We start from the raw sequence: 26,617 nt of genomic DNA, 5'->3' as shown, positions 1-26,617 counted from the left end.
GTGACACGGTCCACATCATATGCCTATCTAATTGGCCTGTTGTGTTTCTAAAAAAGGTAGAATTGAACGGATTGTAGAAGATGACAGCAAGTTGCTCTAAACTTAACCACGTGTTGGGCCCATTTGCAGATGGTATGAAAGATGTGGTATTTAAACTACAACAAACAACAGTGTTTGGCCCTTGGTAGGCAGATACTGATTTAGAAAAGGTGTTTTCCTCAATTCTCACTAGTAAAATGAATCAGAAGCTCTTTACTTTTACTTGAGTCTATGTAGCAGACACAGTCACTCCTTCATCCTGGAGACAACATTTACGCATTTGTCAAAAAGAAAATCCCACTCAGTTCAGTTCAGTTGCTCAGTCGTGTCTGACTCTTTGCGACCCCATGGACTGCAGCACGCCAGGCTTTCCTGTCCATCACCAACTCATGGACCTTACTCAAGCTCATGTCCATTGAATTGGTGATGCCATCCAACCATCTCATGCTCTGTCATCCCTTCTCCTCCTGCCTTCAATCTTTCCCAGCATCAGGGTTTTTCCAATGAGTCAATTCTTTGCATCAGGTGGCCAAAGTATTGGAATTTCAGCTTCGACATCAGTTCTTCCAATGAATATTCAAGACTGATTTCCTTTAGGATGGACTGTTTGGATCTCCTTGCAATCCAAGGGACTCTCAAGAGTTTTCTCCAACACCACAGTTCAAAAGCATCAATTCTTTGGTGCTCAACTTTCTTTATAGTCCAACTCTCACATTCATACATGACTGCTGGAAAAACCATAGCTTTGACTAGACGGACTTTTGTTGGCAAAATAATGTCTCTGCTTTTTAATATGCTGTCTAGGTTGGTCATAGCTTTTCTTCCAAGGAGCAAATGTCTTTTAATTTCATGGCTGCAGTCACCATCTGCAGTGACTTTGGAGCCCCCCCAAAAAATTAAGTCTCTCACTGTTTCCATTATTTCCCCATTTATTTCCCATAGTGAATACCACTGTATTATGACATTGCTAGTTGGATTTGGTGACTAGGAAGTGGCAATTAGATATATACTAATAAAAAAAAAAGGTAGCACCCTCAAAACTCTGACTGGGAATCAGATTACCCAGTTCATAAGGTGAACTTTACATCACTGCAGGTGACAGTATTGCTTAAACTCTCTGTCATGATATAAGAATCCCCTTTCCTCAATCTCCATAAGATTCTCACTTCTTTTTTTTTAAGTTTTTATTGGAGTATAGTTGCTTTACAACGTTGTTAGTTTCTCCTGTAGAGCAAAGTGAGTCCATTATACATACACATGTATCCACTCTTTTACAGATTGTTGTCCCATATAGGCCATTACAGAATATTGAGCAGAGTACCCGGTGCTATACAGTAGGTCCTTATTAGATACCTATTTTATATATATTTTATATATAGTAGTGTGCAAAATTCTCCAAGCCAGGCTTCAGCAATACGTGAACTGTGAACTTCCAGATGTTCAAGCTGGTTTTAGAAAAGGCAGAGGAACCAGAGATCAAATTGCCAATATCTGCTGGATCATTGAAAAAACAAGAGAGTTCCAGAAAAACATCTATTTCTGCTTTATTGACTATGCCAAAGCCTTTGACTGTGTGGATCACAATAAACTGTGGAAAATTCTGAAAGAGATGGGAATACCAGACCATCTGACCTGTCTCTTGAGAAACCTGTATGCAGGTCAGGAAGCAACAGTTAGAACTGGACATGGAACAACAGACTGGTTCCAAATAGGAAAAGGAGTCCGTCAAGGCTGTATATTGTCACCCTGCTTATTTAACTTCTATGCAGAGTACATCATGAGAAACGCTGGGCTGGAAAAAACACAAGCTGGAATCAAGATTGCTGGGAGAAATATCAATAACCTCAGATACGCGGATGACACCACCCTTATGGCAGAAAGTGAAGAAGAACTAAAGAGCCTCTTGATGAAAGTGAGAGAGGAGAGTGAAAAAGTTGGCTTAAAGCTCAATGTTCAGAAAACTAAGATCATGGCATCTGGTCCCATCACTTCATGGGAAATAGATGGGGAAACAGTGGAAACAGTGTCAGACTTTATTTTTTGGGGCTCCAAAATCACTGCTGATGGCGATTGCAGCCATGAAAGTAAAAGACGCTTACTCCTTGGAAGGAAGGTTATGGCCAACCTAGATAGCATATTTAAAAGCAGAGACATTACTTTGCCAACAAAAGTCCATCTAGTCAAGGCTATGGTTTTTCCAGTGGTCATGTATGGATGTGAGAGTTGGACGGTGAAGAAAGCTGAGCGCCGAAGAATTGATGCTTTTGAACTGTGGTGTTGGAGAAGACTCTTGAGAGTACCTTGGACTGCAAGGAGATCCAATCAATCCATCCTAAAAGAGATCAATCCTGGGTGTTCATTGGAAGGTCTGATGTTGAAGCTGAAACTCCAATACTTTGGGCACCTCATGCGAAGGGTTGACTCATTGGAAAAGACCCTAATGCTGGGTAGGATTGGGGGCAGGAGAAGAAGGGGACGACAGAGGATGAGATGGTTGGATGGCATCACCGTCTCGATGGACATGGGTTTGGGTAGACTCCGGGAGCTGGTGATGGACAGAGAGGCCTGGCGTGCTGCAGTTCATGGGGTCGCAAGGAGTCGGACACGACTGGGTGACTGAACTGAACTGAACTGAGTGTGCGTGCATATGTCAAACCCAATCTCCCAATTTATCCCACCCCCACTTTCTCCCTTGGTAAACATAAGTTTTCTATATCAGTGACTCTGTTTCTGTTTTGTAAATAAGTTCGTTTGAACCATTTTTTTTAGATTCCACATGTAAGTGATATCATATGATATTTGTCTTTCTCTTTCTTACCTACTTCACTCAGCATGGCAATCTCTAGGTCCATCATATTTTTGAAAATGGCCTTATTTCATTTTTTATGGTTGAGTAGTATTCCATTGCATATATTACTACATCTTCTTTACTGTTCCTCTGTTGATGAACGTTTAGATTGCTTCCAGGTTCTGGCTATTATAAGTAGTACTGCAATGAACACTGGAGGTACTTATATCTGTTTGAAATTGTAGTTTTCTCCTGGTATATGGCTGGTAGTGGGATTGCTAAGTCATATGGTAGTTCTATTTTTAGTTTTTTTAAGGAACATCCACACAATTCTCCATAGTAACTGAACTAGTTTACATTCACTTGTAAGAGTGTTCCCTTTTCTCCACACTCTCCAGCATTTATTGTTTGCGGATTTTTTTGGTGATGGTTGTTCTGATCGCTGTGAGATGGTACTTCATTATAATTTTGATTTGCATTTCTCTAATAATTAGTGATGTTGCACATTTCTTCATGTGCATCTAGGCCATCTGTACATCTTCTTTTAAGATCTTCTCACTTCTTTTTCTTACTGACAAGTGCCATTAGGCTCCTTCCAACAGCCTTTTTTTAAAAGCATCTTTGGCTTTTACTAACACTTTCCTCATTGCCCTTTTAACTCTGGCCACTGCCTGTTTGCAGTATTCCATTCCCATGTTTTGGATTTTTGGTTATGGCAGCGTACATCTTTCAGGATCATAGTCTGTGTTAGATATCTATTGCTACATAACAAATTGCATCAAAATTTAGCTGATTATAATCAATAAAATTACCTTATTTCCATGATTCAAATTCCAGTTTGAAATTTCCTTGAAATCTGGAAGCAGCTTAGCTGGGTAGTTCTGACTGAGTCTCTTATGTGACTGTGGTCAACACTGGCCAGGCCTGCAATTTTCTAGATATTGACTGGTGCTTAATAAACTGCTTCCAGGAAGATCATGGGTCAATGGTCTTTCATGGAGTCTAGCCTAAAGAAATCATCTGTGATGCATGCAAAATTTAAAAGATTGTCACACAAAAATGAAATCTTTCTGTGTGAGAAAAAAGCATTTCACAAATTTTCCTCATAATGTTGGTTCTTAGCTTATGATTTCCAATAGTGATATGAGACAATGGAAGTTAATGACATGGTACATAATATATTATGTTTTACAAAGGAAAGAAATCAAGATTCAAAGAGGTTAAGTAATTTTCATAAGAAAGATCAAATTGATAGGGCCTGAAAATAGATTGCTATATTTGGTAACTGTGAAATCAGCTCTCCTAGTCACTGATTCATCATTCATTGTCTCATCAGATTTAAAGAGCTTGTTCTAATTTTTGTACACTTAATTTGATACTCTTATATAACTTCTTATTAAAGTTTAATTACTTATTGAAGATGAAAGCTCAGCTTGACTTCACAGTGATCTTTCCTTATCCACAAAACTGATTTGTCATTTGAGAATTATATTTTAAATTAAAATGAAATTAAAACTCAAATAAAAAAAGTTATGAGCACTCCTATTTTTTTTCCTTTAAAAGGGAAATTTAATCAGTTTTAGGTCAGTACATATTCAAAATTTAATTGTTTATGCTCATAAATCTACACAAAGGTGTCCTCTTGACAGAGAGTATACTTATAATTAAATCAATTAGTATAATATAGAGTGGTATGATATGCCAGGCATTTGAATTACCAATCTATGGGATTATTTCAAGACAGACATTTAAGATCACATGTTGGCTTCTATCCACAGAAAAAAATCCCTTGAAATGACCAAATCAATACAGAATAAGCAAAATTATTTTTCAGTGTTGGAAAAAAGGAGAGACGCTAGAATTCTTCAAAAGCTTTGAGGTCTTTCGTCAACCACAGTACACAAAGGATTGGATTTAAGGGAATAAAGACTATCTGCATGTTAAAATAGTTAAAGGATGGACTCTGAGAAAATAAGCACATGATATTCCCCCAGTAGGAGCCCAGATTTTAAAAAATTAGCAAGCTGTAAATTATCAGGAAAAAGTGTATATTTGTAAATGGCTGTCTGGAGGACAAACTGGTACATTTGGATGGACAAATTTGCAATACTAAATGTATCAAAAGCTTGAAAATTTGAAAAACTTTTGACTAAATTACCTGACTAATATAAAACAGTGAATGTTTATTTTCTAACATTCTGTATAGTTTGGAAACAATTTTTAAAAGACTTAAATTTCTACAAATAGAATATCAATTAGATAAATCACTGTAAATTGATACAACTTGCCATACAACCAAAGTATAAATCTAATTGGGCAAATATGAAGAGTATCTGACTTTAAGTGTTTAGTAGGATCAGTCTTTGTATTTCTGTGTCTATATGTATGTGTGTGTGTACCTGAGCCTGCCCACCATCCATTGAAATGGAGTGACTTTTTATAGCAGATTGTAAAGTAAAAATAGTAGATTATAAAACAATTTACAGCATGACCTTAAATTTATTTAAATATATTTTTAATTGTCTAATAGAATGATAGCAAAATACGAAGACTAGTTACCTTTAGTTTGTGGGAGATATAAAGAATTTTCTGATAATTAAGAGTAATTTCTAGTTATTTTTTCCCTATATATTTACTCAGGTATTAACAAATAGAATTTCTTTTTTAATTCTGTGACTTGTATATTGCAAAAATAAAATATGGTGCAGCAATCATGAGACAGAATACAATATATTACAAAGCTGTGCATTCCTTGATCTTGGTAAACTAGGACATGCTGTTCCATAACCAAATCCAGGAGGGAAAATGCACCATCTCATTTGAAGGATGCAAACATATTTAGTCAAACAAGAAACTGGCTCATTTGAGAGTTTTATAGCAAACAAGGACAGCAAGTAGTTTGCATAATTTTCTTATGCTCCTTTTATAGTGTTTATCTTTTATAAGGCTCTTTGGAACAGTTGCTAGCCACCTGTCAATAATGTGGCCTTTTACAGACTCAACCTTTTATTATTCTCATGACCTTGACATATAAAAAAAAACAACCTTAGAAGGAGTCTGTGTTGAATATGGTGGGCAACATACTAATTTTAAATTTAAAAGATTGTCTTTTGTAGACTGAAATAAAGAGAGAGTTTTGAATGACATGAAGAGAATAGGCGTGCTATGAAATCCTCTTTAGCAGGAATAAAAATAAATTCATTATTTTATAAACATTTTTGGAACGTTAGTTAAGAATCATATTTAAAGCACTAGCCAGTGGAAAACTAAGCCACATAGAATTCATTTAAAGTTGTTTTAACAGTTTTGCATAATTTTGCATCAGTCCCAAGTGAAAATATTTGGATTGTGAATTTAACAATTACATAAATATTTTGTATATGTAAACAGTTGTTGAAACTTCTTTTTGCTGGAATAAGACATCCAGTGTTTTTTCTCAATTTACATAAAATCTGTCAAGCTAAGTGTTCTACATATATTTATTGACCTGCATCCTAAAAGCGCTTTGCATGATACTGAACGAACACAGTCCTATAAATCTGTATGCAGGAATACATTTCCATTCATAAAGGAATATTATCCAAGCCCTTAAGTAAAAAGCTACCTATTTTTTATTTTGTACAATTAGATTCCTAGTTCTCTGAATATAATCATGAACAAGAACAATAAATGAAGCAAGTTTCAAACCAATGTAAATTCTTTCTACTCTTGTTAAAAAATAAAAAACCAAACATCCTGATACACACACACATTTCCAACACCACCATTTCCCACTCTTAGTAATATAAGATGTGGGCTACAATTCAATATTTATGCAGAGACATATGAATTAAAATTATCACATTCTCATATTGTATTTGGGAGGCAACTTCATGTTCTCCTGGATAGAATTTGAATGTTGTGCTTTCAAATTGCACTTCAAAATATTTGCAGTTCTTAAAACATGGTAGCTAACTGGGCTGAGAGTTCTTAACTGCCAAGAACAATTTTAGATGTGGTCCCCTTTCTGTTCAATGTGTGATTATTTTAATAGTACATGGAGGACAGAGGTAGATAGCTCTTTATCAGGTGTACATTGGTGAAGATCTGGTTTTTCAGTTGGACATAAGTGTAATACCCAAGGTGCAGTGAGAAGATAAGAAAACAGATAAGATAGCCTGCAAAGTGAATGAGCTTTATATAAGTTCAATTGTGATTACATTGCCACCTCTACTTTCACTGGTGCCCTCATGCGTTTATTTTCCTTTAGCCTAGTGAGTATTTTTATAGATGTCTAGAATTTTCTTGGGGTATCTCCTGGTTCTCAGTGTAAATATACTTGGAATAAAATAAACCCAACAATGTTATCTATAACTAAATGATTAATAGGAATCTATGATAATATTTTTGGAATGAAAATTGAATTTGTATATAGAATATATGCTCTTTCTAGTTATCTAAGTAAACTTTAGAAATACTTATTCATTATCAGTGTGTATGAAATAGTGTAGACGTTTCCTTGAACTCAATTTTTTTCTTGTTGGCATTGATATTAAGCATGTAATGCTAAGTCATTTCAGTCATGTTCAACTCTTTGTAATGCTATGGAGTATAGCTCACCAGGCTCCTCTGTCCATAGGATTCTGAAAGCAAGAATACTTAAGTGGGTCACCTTGCCCTCCTCTAGGGGATCGTCCCAACCCAACTACTGAATCTGTGTCTCTTAAGTCTCCTACATTGGCAAGTGGGTTCTTTACCACTGGCGCCACCTGGGAAGCCCTAAGAATGTAATTAATGCCTTGGATAAAAAGATCTACAAAACAAATTCTCTCTTTCCTGAAAAAACTAATTGAGGGAATTCATTCATAAGCCAGCCATGAAAATTAAAAAGATATGATAAAGCCAAATTTTGCAAAAATATGCAGAGGTCTATTGTTAAAGGGCCGTAGAACCAGTCTAACGTGATAAACAGATATTGCCAAACTATTATTTAGTAAATTAACTGAAATTATAGTAAACATGATATGAGAAACATGCAGGGCTTCACCCATCCTTATTTATCTAGAGTAACTTTCAAACTTAATAGTTAACTAGTAGTGTATATCTCTGCTTCCTAAGTTCAGATGGTTTGCTTTTTAGTATGTGTGTTTGTTTACTCAATAATCACATACAAACTTGAAGCCAGTTAATGTTTTGTATAATCAGATGTCTGTAATAAAATATTTTCATCAATTAGTTCAAGCATACCCATTAGTAGAAGTACAACCTACCTAAGGAGTATAATTAAATATTCTTAAGTGGCAAATCTATAACTTCTATTTTTACTTGGAGGATAAAAGACTAACTTCTTAATGGTCCTAATCTGATTTGGTCTATTCAGTCTAATTTCATATTTATATCAAGAATTAGAAAACAATGAATTATTAAGAAGTTCTCCTGAATTTACCTGGGTTTTATACTTTGAGTCAAGACTCTTACATTTTGAAATTTAAATTTAATGGTATGTAACTCATAACTTGATGGTCCAACATAAATGTGTCTTTATGTGCTGTGTTCAGGTTGAGAAATAAAGATTAATGTTCAGGTACAATAAGGAAAATGAGTAGATAGCAAAGATCTATGTAAGTAACAAAAATTATATATATATATATATATATATATATATATATATCACTATGTTCCCTTGAGAAGAGTCCCATATTCTGATTCTCAAACTGGTTATTTAGAAAATCTCTAAGCGAGCATCAAAAGATTTCTGAATACATATTTTCCTTTGATAAGCTGAAAGTAATATTAAAATACTACCAGGTATTCTATGTTTAAAAAAGTAACAAATTAATTGACCTTCTTGGCTCAAAAAGTTTTGACATCAGTACTGTGGGAGGACTGTTTCCATAAATGTATTTTAAGCTCGTTATGACTCATTACATATGCATATGAAGTTCATAAAGTAATGATATAGGTATGCCACATATCAAATTCTTATTTTCATGCAACTGTGATTAGTTAGCATAATATTTTCAGTCAATCTCTTTTCTATTTACAACTCCACTATTCCATTTGTAATGAAGTTAACATCTTCCCAAGTTGTAAACATCTTCCTAGTTAAACAAAATTAAATGTTTAAATAGAAGCACATTTTTCATATCTCATTCTTTGTAGATTAATTTTGTACAGGAGTATTTAAGTCTCAAGCTCTAAAATCTAAGATAAACCATAAAAATAAAAGTCAGAACTTGAATCTGAAATCCAGGATGGGTTAGTTATTCATTTAAGATGTGAACTTGGCAAGTCACTTCTCCTTGACACTTGTTTTCTTCATCCATAGAGTGCACCTGCTGGCCTAGTTTAGTGGTTTTTTACTTTTCAGACAGAAGCCTCTTCTCAAACAAAAATTATATATAATCTCAACATGTATAAAAATGAATGAGAATAATGGAGCTTTTCTTAGGGAAGAAGCCATGAGGAAGGAGGACAGTGGGGTGGGGCTGAGTGACCCGAGAGTCCAACCCTGTGTGCTGCCTGTCCCCTTCCCACATAACCTATTGAAGATGCTCTGCTGCGGCTGCTGCTGCTGCTGCTGCTAAGTCGCTTCAGTTGTGTCTGACTCTGTGCGACCCCATAGACAGCAGCCCACCAGGCTCCCCCGTCCCTGGGATTCTCCAGGCAAGAATACTGGAGTGGGGTGCCATTTCCTTTTCCAATGCATGAAAGTGAAAAGTGAAAGTGAAGTTGCTCAGTTGTACCCAACTCTTCGCGACCCCATGGACTGCAGCCTACCAGGCTCCTCCATCCACGGGATCTTCCAGGCAAGAGTACTGGAGCGGGGTGCCATTGCCTTCTCCATGAAGATGCTCTAGTCTACATCAAATAATTCCTCAGATGTCATGGATGCATTTTGAAAATAATGTGATTATATGATTTTTATATTTCTTTGAAATTCTAAAATAATGTAATCTCAATTACATAAATTGATGTTTGTCTGTTAAAGCCCTGAGAATCCTATCTTTAAAAAAACAAATGATATATGCAAATATAAGTTGGTTTTAATCTATGATAAGAAGGATTCTAATGTCAAGAGCCCACATTTCATATTAAAACCTCTGACTTAACTATTCCATAAAATTGCTCCATAATGCCACCACATAGTTCATATTTAGGAAATGAACAAATTGATAAAACATGAAGTAACCCTTTAAGATGCAGAAAATTACAAAAGTCTTCTAGTTAAATTTTTATTCTCTTGCCCATCTGTACATTTTACTGCAGAGATGAGAAAGAAAAATTTTTTTGGTAAACCTAAAGGCACTCGGGGAGTTGGTGATGGACAGGGAGGCCTGGCGTGCTATGATTCATGGGGTTGCAAAGAGTTGGACACGACGGAACGACTGAACTGAACTCAACTGAAAGGCAGAATGTGCTATAAAATGAAGACCCTTCATTCCCCAGCTTTGGTTACCAGAAAGTAAACACTTCTGTCAACACATGTGTACAACTAATAGATTCTTGAGGTCATAGGAGGTAGAGCAATAGAAAATGAGGGAGAAGAGAGCACATGGTACAAAATAGTTAATTGCTCAGGAAAACAAAAGCCTGCAGGAGACAGAGTTCTTCACAAGGGGTCATTTTCTTTGCCAGTTAGTGAAATGAAAGTGATGGATGTAAGGCAAGGGTAACAGGTTTTCACTGTGACTAGCTTCTAGTGACCTTTATGAGCAAGGGTTCTCTTCTACCTCGCATTAAGACAATGCATTAAAGTAAGTTTTCGGTAATCCCAAAAGGACTCAAAGTGAACCTGTCCCAGCAGTTACTTTATATAAATTCTGTGACACAGTTCACCTTCTGCAAGAATAGAGTGTAGATCATTCCTTTCCAACAGCCCTGTTAACCAGACCTACTTTACCACACTTCAGGGAAGTTAACGTTCTAGATCTTGAAGTGTCTTTCTGGAACGTGAAGTAATGTGTGGTTTTCTTCTAGTAGCGCTGTTAACTCTCGTATTTTTTTTTTAGGTCCGTGGGGCAGATGCATGGGAGACGGATGTGGCCCAGGAGGCATTCAGACCCGGGCTGTGTGGTGTGCGCATGTGGAAGGATGGACAACGTTGCATACAAACTGCAAGCCGGCCGAGAGACCCAGTAACCAGCAGAATTGTTTCAAAGTCTGTGACTGGCACAAAGAGCTGTACGACTGGAGGCTGGGACCGTGGAATCAGTGTCAGCCGGTGATTTCAAAAAGCCTGGAGAAACCCCTGGAGTGCATTAAGGGAGAGGAAGGCATTCAGGTGCGGGAGATAACGTGCATCGAGAAAGAGAAAGATGTCCCTGCGGAGGATATCATCTGTGAGTACTTCGAGCCCAAGCCGCTCCTGGAACAGGCCTGCCTCATCCCCTGCCGGCAGGACTGCATCGTGTCCGAGTTTTCCGCCTGGTCGGAGTGCTCCAAGACGTGCGGCAGCGGGCTCCAGCACCGGACGCGTCACGTGGTGGCGCCCCCCCAGTTCGGCGGCTCGGGGTGCCCGAACCTGACGGAGTTTCAGGTGTGCCAGTCCGGCCCCTGCGAGGCTGAGGAGCGCATGTACAGCTTGCAGGTGGGGGCCTGGAGCACGTGCTCGATGCCCCACTCGAGACAAGTGAGACAGGCCAGGAGACGGGGGAAGAGTAAAGAGCGGGACAAGGACCGAGGGAAAGGGGTAAAGGATCCAGAGGCCCGTGAACTGATCAAGAAGAAGAGAAACAGAAACAGGCAGAACCGCCAAGAGAACAAATACTGGGACATCCAGATTGGATACCAGACCAGAGAGGTGATGTGCACGAACAAGACGGGGAAAGCTGCTGATTTGAGGTAAGGGATCTCTCTGTCAAGACCGCGGGTTAGAGAGTATTTAAGACCTGTGGTTGGAAGTCCTGAAATTCGTATGCGTGTCCACCTAGGGTGAGCCACCCCCGAGGGGGGCATTTTTCATTTTAAGGCACTTAAATGTTTGTGGGTTTCCTGAAGTTATTTCTGTTTTGTTCATAGTTAGGCACTCTACCACTAGAGTTCATTTAAATTTTCCTGTCAAAATCTAAAGCTTAGGAGATTCTCTATGAGATGATGCTGCTTCTTTAAGTCAGCAATGCTGTTTTCCACCTATGCTGCTAAGTCACTTCAGTCGTGTCCAACTCTGTGCGACCCCATAGACGGCAGCCCACCAGGCTTCCCCGTCCCTGGGATTCTCCAGGCAAGAACACTGGACTGGGTTGCCATTTCCTTCTCCAGTGCATGAAAGGGAAAAGTGAAAGTGAAGTCGCTCAGTCCTCCGACTCTTAGTGACCCCATGGACTGCAGCCTACCAGGCTCCTCCGTCCATGGGATTTTCCAGGCAAGAGTACTGGAGTGGGGTGCCATTGCCTTCTCCGTTTCTACCTATAAGAAGGGAAATAAAGAAGACTTACATAAAGGGCTGGAGTTTAGGAATGTTCAATTCAGGTACTTATTTTAGTGAGACTAAGGCACCCTTGCAATTTCTAAGTTTATAGCATTTTCAGAATTACCCTATAAACAAAATCTAAACCACTACCCAGGGAGCTATTTGTAAGAATAATTCCTTTCACATTTTATAAAATGGAATAACTTTCCCCAGAGAAGAAAAGGGGGAGCCAGCAGAAAATAAGGTAAGTAGAAGTTATTTAATCATGAGTAGCTTAGTTTAGAAAACATGTAATTAATTGACTGCATTGTCTAGACAGAAATTATTTGTCAAATTATCTCTGGGTAAACAAGGACTGTATTATGAAAGACTTTCTCATGTATGATTTATTTATTGTGAAAATATTCATTGAGGATTATCTGAAGGATATGAGGTTCTCTGGATATTCTAAATTTTGCTCTTGGATGAGCCAGACCATCTGGGAGTGGCTTATCTGGATCATTTGCATAATTGCTTCTTCTGAAATATTTACGCAGCTATGATTTGGAGTGAACTGAGGGAAATTATGGTAACATCACTCAGAATTTTATATCATATTTATTGTAGAAATGACATTGAAAGTGTCATCTCTTCCATCACACAGTCTGTTCTCTTGATTAAAAACACGTAAGATAAATTTCACAGAAGTCTCAATCCATGTGCTTCTGGTGAGCATCTGGATCGTTTTCCTTATGGCCCCTGGAAATGTTGTAATAGATCACGTCTTCCTGTTTACTTTGGCTCTTGAGAATATAAGTAGGACTGTGTGGCATGCCTATTATTTACTAACCACTGCCCCCCACCCCCCGCCACTGGCTTCTTTTTCTTCTCATCGTGATTATTTTCCTTCATTCTTGTCTAATGATTTTACTGTCTATGGATTTGAAAGCCTTTTCGAAGCAGGATACAGTTGAAATAAGTGAGAAAACAGACAATTTATGTATCTGCCTAAGACAATTTCTCTCATCATAGTGTTGTTCTGGTTGCTTTTTTAGGATATTTGCTACTCTCTTTTTTTACTTACACAATTGTATTTTCTTTCAGCCGTACAGTAATTTCCTGTTTCTGTCTATTCAGAAGCTGTTTGTCCAACTATTTTTCTGGTCTTGCTAAAGTATACTTCTCCTGCCTTCATTACCCAGGTTCCCTATAACCCCTTGTATGTGTGTGTGTATGTGTGTATTCACCTCTGATGCTGTGTCATGTATATTTTCAGTTCAATCTCTGTGTTTTTCTTTTCTGACTGACCTTTTCCTGGTGATTTCCTGATCTCTTTTCCTAAAGTATTAGTTATATTAGTAATTTGGCTCCCACCATTTAATTGAATGAGCCTCCAAGGCAACTTGAGTTTTCTCCTGCTGTCACTGGGTTAATATGCTGTAGACATTTAATTTCATGTTGACTACTGAATTAAAAGTATAATTAGAATAGTAGCTACCACTGCATGGAACCTGATATTCCCAACCAGTTATTTGGAAGTAAATAGATTTAAAAATCTGTAGATCTGTCAGGTTCTTATTTCATTAGACATACCATATCTATTCCAATAAAATTACAGTTGCATGTATGTTACAACTTACTTAGTTTATACTAGGGTATAAATTAAACTTTATGTTAAAACAAATTGCTTCATAATATTTCTCTTATTTGAAGACTATACAGACTATATGAATATCTCTGGTTAAGAGAGTTAGTTTTAGTAAAGAAGATACAACAATTAGATATTTTGCCTACATTTTTCTCAAACATTACACAATATCAGTGAAGCTAATAAAGTGTGAAGAGTAGATGGATAGCTCCAACAAAGAACAGGGCCACAGGTGCAAGACTTGATGATTAAAGTGCTTCATCTTATATCAAATTCAGAAACAGTTTTATTATGTAAGAGAATAAAAAGTTATTTAGTAAAGCTAAAAAGGCCTGTTACAAAACTTAAATAAACTTAGCTAAATAAATCTAAGAATCTTGGGTAAGCAGTTCATAGCACAAATAAAAATTTTAGTAGAATTGCTACTAGAACTTCAAAGCTAAAGATGATAGATTTGCTTTCTGCTTCAAACAGACTAAAATCAATAAGGATGAAAAACGTGAATGAAAGTCCATCTTTTATGACAATAGGAAACAATCACAGTCCCAAACCATAATTGATAGAGAAGATTTGGCCAATGCAGTGAAATTAGATCTAATTGAGAGAGGACAATTAGAGGAACATCATGTTTTTACATCTTTAATGAGTACTTAAAATCTCTAAGAGTAGCTTGAAATTTCTGAGGAGCCAAGTCAATGACACATCTTACAATGGCACGAACTGTGTTAGTGAAAGGGCTGCTGGAGCATCCTTGGATTCTGTTTGAAAACAGATTGAACTAATAGAAGGACTGGAGGAAACTCAGTATGCCATTATTGCTAAGAAAGGACTATTAGTTTGATGGACTAGGGGATTAAAATTTTGATGACCAGTAGAAGAGAGTTATAAAGCATTACACACACCATGACACAGTGGACTTCCTTGTGAACCTGTGATTTCCAGCCAGGCTTGAATAGAGTCTTAACCTAGGTAAAGAGTTGTTAGGAAAGTATTGACAAACACCTCTTCAAGAAACCAAACATATTAAAGGAAATACGGTCTTTTGAATCAAAACCAGAAGTTTAGTGATCACAGAAGAGTCAAGAAAATAGAATTTTAAAATTGATTTGTCAAAAAAATAAAATAAAATAAAATAAAATTGATTTGTCAGAGCTCAGGAAAGAATTATAAAACAAGAAAGTCAAATTTATATTGCATACATCAGTAAGTAGAAGATATTCCATGGTAGAAGGTGTCAGTGAGATGGAAAACAGTTTAAGAACATCAAGTAAACTCCAGTTACAAAAAATAAAAGATGATGGATCTGGAAACAAAAGAGATACCTATATGAAATACTGGGATTCCTCAAGATAAGATCAGAAAAAAAGGAAAGCAAAAGAAGATAAAACCCCTAAAATATAATAGAAGACTTTCCTGAGCTTGAAAAGCTTTAATCCACAGACTGAAATTGCAAAGGGCCAATATTCTGCTAGAGGAGACTGAAATAATGTTCTCATGGAAGAACTAATACAGAACAATTTTATGAAGAGAGATGGACAAAGAGACACCAAACCAAAGAACAGTATAATACCCAATTCTGAAACACTAGAAGCATTTCCTTTGTAGTGAAAAATAAGATAAGGCAGCACATTATGTCCACTGTTAACATTGATCTGTTGGTACTAGTCAATGTAGTTGAAAAGATAAAGAAGTGAAAACTGGAAAGCAGATGGAAATATTAAGATTTTTTCCAAATGTTTTAGAAAACTCAAGATATTCAATTGAAAAAACAGTATAAACAATAAAATACCTCAATAGGATGGATGGACACAAAGATAATATCCCAAAATCAATATATCTCCTACATGCAAACTGCAATTAGCTAAACATGATGGAAACAAAGTACTAAAATATCCCATTTATGATAGTAAAAAAATATGTAAATAAACCTACTTAAAAAATTTCTGCACAGAGTATCAGACTTGGAAATGTATAAAAGTAAATGTGTGCCTGTCCAGAATATCTAGTAAATATATCAACTGTTCTACAGTGTTACTGTAAAACAAACAAGAGAAAAGTAGAAGCCAGGAAAATTCTGAAAAATCAAAGTAGAGGGCAAAGACTAATGTCACAAGATAATTAAATGCATTTTATTCTTTGAATAATAATAACAATTTTATGTTAGTGCATGAACAGTCAGATCAGAAAAGAGTCTAGAAAAAAGATCCTCAAAACCCTACAACATGGTGCCAGTGGTGAAGGAGCATTTCCAAGCTGGGGGAAGAGATACAATGTAATGTTTGTTTTGTTTTGTGGGCAATTGCTGTGCCATGTAAAGAAGAAGAAGAAGTGGGGAGGGCAGAAAAATTGTATCCCCTTTTCAGCTGTATACCAAAGTCCAGGTTCATTTAACGCTTAAAAATGTTGTCTTTTTAAATACTTGAAGAAAGGATGGAATGTTAAAATCTTAAAATAAGGAAGGATGCCTTAGGCCACAGAATCCAGAGGGCATACAGGAAAAGATTGATCTATACTGTTTATTGGAATAAAGAAAACTTTTCTCAGGAAAAATTGTTATCAATTAATATCCAAATAGATAAACCAAAAAAAAAAAAATCTGTGATATGTAAAACTGACACAGAACTAGTTTTCTTAATGCTAAAGACCTCCTAGAAATCATTAGGGGAAAAGTCCAAATTCTAATGTGGAAATTGGCAATAGTTGAAGAGAACAAAAAGACAAACCACACTGAGGAAAACATCTGCAAGACACATTTGATAAAGGACTACTATTCAAAATACATGACGAGCTCTTAACACTCAGCAGTAAGAAAACAAATTACTGGATTAAAAAGTGCACTGGAAACCTTTAACAAACACCTCACCAAAGAAGATATACAAATGGCAGATAAGCATATGAGAAGATGCTGCATGTCATAGGTCATCCAGGAGATGCAAATGAAAACAGTAATGTGATACCACCACAGACCTATTAGAATGGCCAAAGTCCAGCACTCGGACAACACCAAAAGCCAGTGAAGATGTGGGGCAACAGGAACTTTCCTACATTGCTGGCAGGAATACAGAGTGGCACAGCCATGTTGGAAGACAGATTGGCAGTTTCTTACAAAACTAAGTATACTCTTACCAAATGATTATGCTTCTTGGTATTTACCCAAAGGAACTGAAAACATATGTCTACACAGAAATCTACACATGGATGTGTATAACAGCTTTATTCATAATTACCAAAATCTGCAGGCATCCGAGATGTCCTTCAGTAGGTGAATGGATAAAGAAACTGTGTTACATTCAGACAACAGAGTATTTTTCAGTGCTTAAAAAGAAATACACTATTAAGCCATGAAAACACATGGAGCAAACTTAAATGCATATTACTTTGTGAAAGAAGCCAATCTGAAGAGGCTGCATAGTGTATGCTTCCAACTATATGGCATCCTGGAAATGGCAAAACTATGGAGACAATAAAGAGTTCAGTGTTCCAGGGGTTAGATGGAAGGGTAGGATATACAGGCAGGGCACAGAGAATTTTTAGGGCAACAAAACTACTCATTAGTATCATGTAATACTGTGATGACTGACAGATGTCCAAACCCATAGAACGTACAACAGCAAGAGTGAGCCATAACATAAACTACAGGTTGTGGGTGATAATGATGTGTAGGTTCATCAGTACCACTCTGATGGGGGATGATGATAATGGGTGAGGGTATGCACGTGTAGAGACAGAGGGTATATGGCAACTCTTTGTGTTTTTCACTCAATTTTACTGTGAACTTAAAACTGCTCTAAAAATCATGTCTATTAAATTCAGCAAAGGACAGGATCAGGTCAGAGAAGATATGCTAATCCTCAATCATAATTAAGAAGTATAAAACATTGTTCCATCTCATTTTCACCTGTCAGATTAGCAAATAAAAATGTTTGGTAGTGTATCAGGAATTATAGCCTCCAGGTTTGGTGATTTATTAAAAGGACTCACAGGAATCAGCATATAACCGCATTCATGGGTAAGATTTATTACAGTGAAAGGATACAGAGCAAAATTTTCCAAGGAAAATGTGCATGCAGAGAAGATGAGAGGAAACCAGAGGCAAGCTTCCAGGGTCTTCTCTCTGAGGAGTTTCAGCCTGTGCCCCTCCAGCACAGAACTGCAACAACACAGGCAAGGTGTTGTCCCCTGGGGAAGCTCATTAGAGATTCAGTGCCCCCAAGTTGTTGTTGGAGTTGATCACATAGGCACTCTCTACCTAGCATGTACAAAAAATTCCAAACTCCCAGAGGGAAAGCAGTGTTCTCCATAAATCAAATTGCTTAGACAAACAAATTAGTCACTGAGAGCCACTTTATAATTTAGAGCAGTTTTGTCATTTAGAGCAAATTTGATATCAGTGTAGGGAACTGCTTACAAGTTAAGTTACCAGATGCCAGCTAACGGCCAGTCCTGCAAACAAGGCCTTTGTTTGGATAGAAGCCTGAGACTTGCTGTTGTATCAACAGTAGTATTTAATTAGGGAAAGAGACTCTTGTATACACTGTTGGTGGGGGCAAAAATTGGTAAAAAGTATCTGAAAAATAATTTTATAAAATGTGTCAAAATTAAAAATACATGTTCCCTTTGGCAGTGATTTTATTTCTAGAATTTTTTTTTTAAAACATGTGTCTGTGTGTAAATATATGTATAGCTGTCATTATACCATGATTTGTTACAGAAAAACAATCTAAAACCCACCAGTAAAGGGCTCCTGATATCATGGTGCTTCCACATGTGGAGGGTTTCCAAGGTGGCACTTGTGGTAAAGAACCTGCTTGCAAATGCAAGAAACGCAGGAGATACAGGTCCGATCCCTGGGTTGGAAAGGTCCCTTGGAGGAGGGCATCACAACCTACTCCAGTCTTCTTGCCTGGAGAATCCCATGGATAGAGGAGCCTGGTGGGCTACACCCTGTAGGGTCTCAAAGAGTTGAACATGACTGAAGGAACTTAGGAGGAATGCCACATATGGAATGCCATGCAGTTATCACCAAGTGAGGTTATGTATCTCAATGTAGACTGCTATAACAAACCATCATAGACTAGGTGGTTTATAAATAACAGAAAAGATTTTTTCTTACAGTTCTGGAGACTGAGAAGTCCAGGATCAAAGCATCAGCAAATCTGGTGTATGATAAGAGTCCTCTTCCAGCATGCAGGCTCCTGACTTCTCACTGTATCTTCTCATGGCAGAATCAGGGAAAGAGCTCTCTCTAGGGTTCCTTTATGAGAGCATTAATGCCATTCATGAGAGCTCCATCTTCATGATTATCTCCCAAGGTCCCAATTCATAGAATCACACTGAGGGTTAAGGTTTTCATCATGTGTGGTACATCATATGTACCACAGGGGACACAAGCATTCAGTCCATTGCAGTATGTGACTTCTATTTAAACTTAAATAAGAGAGTAAGGGGTTAGGGTTTTAATTTCCTGCCTTGAAATTAGCCAGAAACACTGATAAAAGAAATGATCACTTTTATTTATAGTATTAAAAAAAAGGAAGTTGAAAAAGTATCCACATGAAAATTCCAGATGTAAAGGAAGGAGGAATCTAGGACTTAGAGGTGTGACGGAGATTCCTTTAATTAGAACACAATCCAGGAAGATCCACTCAAAAATCTTTTCCTTTGGAGTATCTCAGTCCTGCTAGGTGGGCATGGCCCATCCACAGAGGAGATAGGGAAAGTCCTTTAGGAGCCAATTCCACATCCATGTACCACAGGGGAAGTGTAACCCTAACCCCTCATCTCCTGGCTGAGTTAAGTTGTCAAAAGTGAAGTGGAGAAGAAGGGAGTATGAGAGGCAGACATTTCTAGATTGTAGCAAGCATAGTTTTAAAGCTCTTAAGATTTAAGCCTTGGCTGTAGGTCACACTCACCTCTGGAAATCTTTTAGCTGTCCCAGCTCACTAGTTCCTGGGTCTGCATTTCAAAGGCACATATTTCAGGAAGAACTATGAAATCCTCTATATGTAATACAAAGCATTTAGTCAAAGTAGGACCTACTTTTGAAAATATCTTCCATCTGAACATGCCTTGTTTCATTGTGTTGTCCAACAGATGCAATTGGTTGCAAGTATAAATCCAATAGAAGCAATGCTAAGAAGTGTGGGAAATTCAGCTCAGTAAATTCCTAAGGAAATAAGATTTAGGATTTAAAACAAATTTCTGTTGGCTAAGCCAAGAAAAAGTAGATTTATGAAGCTTCTAGATAACTCCATATATCAGACATTTTAGGCACAAATATAGAAGGATTAAAAAAAAATCTCAATCCACAAATATAGTCAACTCATCTCTGACAAAGAAGCAAAAGCAATATGCTGGAGCAAGGAGTCTCTTCAAAAAATGGTGCTGAAACAACTGAATATCCAAGTGCAAAAAACATCTAGACACAGACTTTACACCCTTCACAAAAATTAACTCAGCCTCCAGCAAACAAGATGCCCTTTCATAGGTGAATGGATGAACAAACTTTGTTTACATTCAGACAATGGAACATTATTCAGTGCTAAAAGGAAATGAGCTATCAAGTCATGAAAACACATGGAAGAAACTTAAATGCATATTAGTAAGTGAAGGAAGCCAATCTGAAAAGGCTATGTACTGTGTGATTCTAACTACATATGTCATATTCTGGAAAAAGCAAAACTGTGGAGACAATAAAAAAATCAGCATTGCCAGGAGTTAGATGGGAGAAAGAGATGAAAAGGCAAGGCTTTTAGGGCAGTGAAAATACTGTGCATAATATTATAATGATGAATAGATGCCATTATACTTTCATTCAAACCCATAGAATGTATACCACCATGAGTGAACCGTAATGTAAACTATGGACTTTGAGTGATAATGATGTGTCAAAGTAGGTTCATCCTTGGTTAAAAACATAATGTACCTTTCTAGTGAGTGATTTGATAATGGGAAAGGCTTTGCATGTGTGGACAAGGAAGTACATAAGAAATTTCTGTGCCTTCCTCTCAATTTGTGGTAAATTTAAAACTGCTCTAAAATAAGTAGTCTTTTAAAAAAAACTGCCTAATACATGAAGGAGAAAATAGTAACTCCTAGAAATACTGACACATTGGAGTATTTTTCTCTGAGTTTGTTACCAATTTTATTTTTTTTTAGTCTCCATATAAATGCATCTTAGCATTTCAGTAGTGATGAATCATGCTCAAATGACTGATTTTTTTTCTAAACTCATGCTTTTTTTACATACCCTCTCAACTTCAAAATTAAATCTCATTGAGCAGGAAATTGTATTTCTTCTCAACACAATCTCTTTCTGGATGCTTCCTGTTTTACATTAGAATATTTGTTAACTACTCCATCCTTCTCTTTTAGGCTTGCTGTCTAGAATGGTCATGTAAAAGCTACTGGCTTTACCACAATCTGATAATTGCAAAATTTAAGTAATGGATAATGAAGAGAAATATATACTTAATAAGAATAAGGAAACCTATGCCCTCATGGCTACACACCATTGCACAAGTCATTTAAACTTTGTGGGACTTAAGTTTTTTCACCCACAAACCATATATGTGGACAGCGTTAGGCAGTGATGAGTGAAACAAGGAAGGATATTAAAAATTCTCCAATAGCCTTCCAAGTTTTGTGATGACAATGAAACTTGAACCAAAATCATGCCTAAAATTGTGGGTGTAAAACCATATATATTTTTCTTGGCAGAAAGTTAATTAATTTTCAACGTGTTCCACAAATCACTCGATCATTAATCATGGAAATGAGTATCTATGCAGGGCTTGTAGAATAAGACAGCTGTCCTGGTCTTGAAAGTATCTACGAGGTTTTTACTTGGTTGATGTGCTGTATGGTTCCTGAGGCCCGTTCCCAAGCTATAACTGTGAATCAGTGAAATTGAAAATCTTATCCTAAGCATACCAAAAAGGAGGTAGTAAATTGCCCACTTTTTTAAAGTAATATTGACTATTTTTAGGTTACTCAGAATCCATTTATAAAATTACTACTTCTCATGCATAAATAGCAGGCTTTTAGATTAAAAAACTTTCTGTAATATCCCATGTTCATTTGCCTGCCAGATACTCACCAGTATTTCTCTCCATCATGCCTCAGCTGCATTCTGGCCATATCTTACTAAAGAAATAGTCAATGTGTCCACATTCTTTTGTAGATAATATATGGCTAACCAGAAAACCTTGACTTTTCTCAAGCTGACCGGGTATAGATTATATTTACTTTCAGGGAGTCACTCTTAACCCTTCCAGATCCTGCTTAGGTGCCTGGAGATTCATCTCTGAGCAGCATATTAATAAGACTTCCCAGTTCTCTTCTTCGTGGTTGAGCTCGACCCACGGAAGTAAGCGAGGTCTATCAGAAAGTGGGAACAGAGGACAACTGGGGTATTCATTCTGTCTTCTTGGGTCAGAAGTGGCTGAGTTTTTCTAACAAAATACTTCAGCCTTTGCCTAGCAGCCGTTTCCTATGGCTCTACATCTGTCTCAGTGCTGCTAAAATCCTTTTCTTGGTCCCTTGATAAACCTTGGGAAGATAAATTTCTTCGTTGTTTAAGCCCCAGGGTGCTTCGCCATGCCTTGACAATATAACAGTGCTCATGCTGTTGTTAATAATCCTTGTATTGAGCTCTTCTGAATTAACTCCCGTAAGTCTGCAATTTGCTTTCTCGCTACCCCTGACATACACTGAAGTATAGTATCTGCAATTTGCTTTCTCGCTACCCCTGACATACACTGAAGTATAGTATCGGAGCCAGAGAACTACTTCTATGTCACTGCTGGTTTACTTATTAATTAACTTAGTCTTTATTTACTCCCATTCAACTAAGTGCCTGGCCAATAACCAGCCTCCAATAAATGTTTGTCAAATATTAAAATTTAAGAAAGTATTTAGTCTTAGAACTTGAGCCTTTTAGTGAATAGTAGGGAGTCAAGTAAGGCCAATAGGAAAATGGAAACTTCTGCAGATTGTTGCAGAAAATAACCAAAATATTCAACTAAGAGAATGTAGAATATAGATATTAGGCCATTCAGGTGACATCCCTTAGGATATATTTCAATATCATTGTGCCTGTTTAACACCGAAGAATTGCTGTTGCACAGATAAAATATATTTCTATAAAAGTTCAAAAATGTACTATTCCTAATACTGTAAATGTATTCCTATAGGTTATAGACATTAGTATATTTAGCGTAATCTTTAGTCCATTTATTAGCATTTTTACTTATACTGTAAGCATATTATTTCTGTTTACATCTTGAAGCCACTAAGCTACTTAAACTCTTATCTATCAATTAGTTGGTGTTGATAAAAGCAAACTAAAAGGCTGATATATATATCACATATATCAGATTCAAAAATAGCAATGTGGCCCTCAGGGTCACTTCTCATATCCTAAGGTACCACTGTCTCATCATGCCTGGATATGTTCACCTTTTGTACACCTATCTATGTTACCTCCCAGGAGTGTTTTTTTTTTTTAAATGATGATCCTATCATGGGATAGTTTTTGTTTTTTTTTTAAGGCAACTCTTAGGTAGCTCTTAAAATATGTTTAACTTAAAGGAAAGCATTTAAGGCCAGGGGCTAACCTTAAGCCACATTGTAGACATCACTGCCTAATGCTCCTTCATATAAACTTTACATAAAGTTCATTGCAAATGCCCTTCCTCAGAAGGCATTGTTAATATCTCTCATTTGATTTTCTAAGTTTAACTTTCTCCCTTGAGCTGGTGTGAGACCTTGTTTCCGTGAGAAACTTCCTGGAGCGGGCACTTCCTAAGCAGCATGGCCACGGATTGGGCAGTGACCTTGCATCTCCTTGGCAGCGATTTTGATCTCACCCATTGTTCTCTTTTATTTGCTGGAATTCTACCAGCTTTATATGGGTAGTACTGAATCTCTCTCTGACTGGAATATAACAAGAATTTCAATGGGAGGAAATAACTTTCAAAGGAAAAAAAAAAAATCCATGTGGGATAAAGATTTTAGCAAACCATTAATGCATTATTTGAAGAACCTAATTAAGAATATTCTCACTCTTAGAATCTACTAACACATTGTGTTAGTAACTTCATGTTTATATCTTATTTCCTCCTTAAAATTGTTGCTTACATACTGGGCATTATTTTAGGCCTCTTATCACACTTTCACCTTGCTATGTTCTTTATTGTTCTAATTTTATATTATTTTATTACAGAGCAGTTATCCAGTTTTACTCCAAAGATTTTTTGACAACTGTTTTTTTCTCTATGTAGTACAAGTATCTGGTTATTGATACTACATTTTGAAAGAATGTCATCATGGAAAATTTGTTCGGGTAGTATTTACCAGGATAGTGATTGAATTGTAAATGAACAAAATCACTGCACTGTGCTTTATACAAATAGCCATTGTACTCTGAAGATCTTGGAATGTTGGTACAATTATGTCCAGTGTAAAGAGCTGGAACAAAGAAGCATGTTTTTGATTCTAAAAAATCAATCTTGACCACTGATAGACAAGAATGCATTAAATTTTGCTTTGATATTACAAAAAAAAGTAAAGCTTTGAAGAGCTTCTAATATCTTAAAGTCAGACTACTAATTGATGTGTATAATATATGTATTGTTGTTGCTCAGTTGCTAAGTTATGTCCGACTCTTTGCTATGCCATGAACTGCAGCTTCCCTGTCCTTCGCTATCTCCCTAAGTTTGCCTAGACTCATGTCCATTGAGTCGGTGATGGCATCCAACCATCTCATCCTCTGTCACCACCTTCTCCTCTTGCCCTCAATCTTTCCCAGCATCAGAGTCTTTTCCAGTGAGTCAGCTCTTCGCATCAGGTGGCCAAATGTGTATGTGTATATAGACAGATAGATAGATAGTACTCCTCTTGACTGATGGATATAGATAGAGATAAAAGGGATATGAATTTTAATTCAAGAGTAATAACTATTAATTTATCAGAAATTTTTTTCAATAGTACAAAATTTGTATACTTTCAGATTTCATACAAGAAATGATATACTGACACATTTTGGATTTTACATAGAGTTTTAGAAAGCTCATCAAAAATGCTGTTCTCTAGCAAGTTCACATCTATCAAGGATCCTGTAGAGTAAAAATTAAAAAAGAAATAGGTGAACTAAAATATGGTAGACACTATAGGTTCCAACTCTATGTAAAGCATTGTCCCTTTACTTGATATCTGAATTTTATGCATGAGAAACAAGAAAAAAGTGAAAAACTAAGCAAAATTATTTTAAATTACTATAACTCAATAAAGACTCGGGAAGTTTCTGTCCTTTATGAGTTGTGTAATACATAGATCATAGTTGCTAAAAAAGAAACCTGATGAAAAGATAAATCTGAGATAAAATGACTATAGTTTTCAAGAGAAAGCTACATCTATATTGACTAGAATAATTTGATAAGGCAACAAAATTTAACAAAGTTCCCAAAAATGAATTGTGTTTACCTAAGTTTGGTGTGATGAGAAAAGTGAGCATTCCAAGTAAAGCATAGTTTTTTAAAAAAAAAATCTCAGAACTGGGAGGGAGCAGGTCATCTCTAGAGGGTAGTGAAGATAGTAAGACAAAAAATTTGAAGGGCTTTTTTAGTAAGCAGGAACAGAATTATGTTCACAAACATAAATGGCATGCAGAATGGATTGGAGGGCCCAGATGTTAGTGTATAGGCAGCCAGGACTAGGTCATGTTAATAATCCAAGAATGGGGTGAGGAATGTCTCAATCATGGAATCAGTGCTGGTGATATTGAGGTCAAACATACAATACAGAATCAGTTTAGGAGGAATTCAGTCTTGGCAGTTTCCATTGAAAAGTCTGATTGTATCTTCGATCTCTGCCTTCTATGAGCCTCTGATTTCCACAACTCTGAACAATAAATAACAACATGCTAGGATAGCTAGGTTAGCTAAAATGAAACACTGGCAGGTAGTAGAAACAGGAAGAAAAGATGTTGCCTTTACTGTTTTGGTGGTCAGCTATTTCATGCTCCTCAAATAATATATGGAGAAGGCAATGGCAACCCATTCCAGTACTCTTGCCTGGAAAATCCCGTAGATGGAGACTGGTAGGCTGTAGTCCATGGGGTCACTAAGAGTTGGACACGACCGAGCAACTTCACTTTCACTTTTCACTTTCCTGCATTGGAGAAGGAAATGACAACCCACTCCAGTGTTCTTACCTGGAGAATCCCAGGGACTGAGGAGCCTGGTAGGCTGCTGCCTGTGGGGTTGCACAGAGTCAGACACAACTGAAGTGACTTAGCAGCAGCAGCAGCAAATAATATATAGGCTTTAAAATGGCCATTATATTTGGGGTACCACCTACAAAATAGATCATAGCCAAGAATGCTATGGTTGATGCCAAACCACTGAAGCTGATCCTTAACTGTCCCTGTGCATAAATTTTAATGATGATGATAAGTAAGGTTTTCCTCTACTCTTTGTTCAATATGTCCATGTCAACATGTCACTTTGATCCTTATAATTATGTATGCTAGTCAAATTCTACCTTCTTCAGGCTCAGTCCTTTCAGAAAGGAAGAGAAAGGGATGCAAAGAGATTCCTTTTTATAATTACTTCATTCTACTTATTCAGTTCAGTTCAGTTCAGTTCAGTCACTCATTTTGACTCTTTGAAACCCCATGGACTGCTTCTCTGTCCTTCAACAACTCCTGGAGCTTGCTCAAGCTCATGTCCATTGAGTCAGTGATGCCATCCAACCATCTCATCGTCTGTCA

At 36.9% G+C, this 26,617-nt stretch overlaps 1 protein-coding gene across 3 annotated transcripts in view; it reads left to right on the top strand.

The window, feature by feature from the left end:
- The window catches only part of THSD7A (thrombospondin type 1 domain containing 7A), a 461,702-nt gene that overhangs the window by 175,115 nt on the left and 259,970 nt on the right, over positions 1 to 26,617 (top strand). For all 3 annotated transcript variants that reach the window (XM_081535379.1, XM_081535377.1, XM_081535378.1), the window contains exon 2: positions 10,819 to 11,650. In XM_081535379.1, the coding sequence (XP_081391505.1) occupies positions 10,819 to 11,650 (832 nt within the window). The remainder of the gene's footprint in view (positions 1 to 10,818; positions 11,651 to 26,617) is intronic.

Source organism: Giraffa tippelskirchi, chromosome 10, assembly GCF_054371585.1.
Source record: "Giraffa tippelskirchi isolate mGirTip1 chromosome 10, T2T-mGirTip1v1.2.pri, whole genome shotgun sequence".
Classification (NCBI taxonomy): Eukaryota; Metazoa; Chordata; class Mammalia; order Artiodactyla; family Giraffidae; genus Giraffa; species Giraffa tippelskirchi.
The sequence above is the reverse complement of the archived record's forward strand: the minus strand, read 5'-3'. Positions and strand labels throughout refer to the sequence as shown.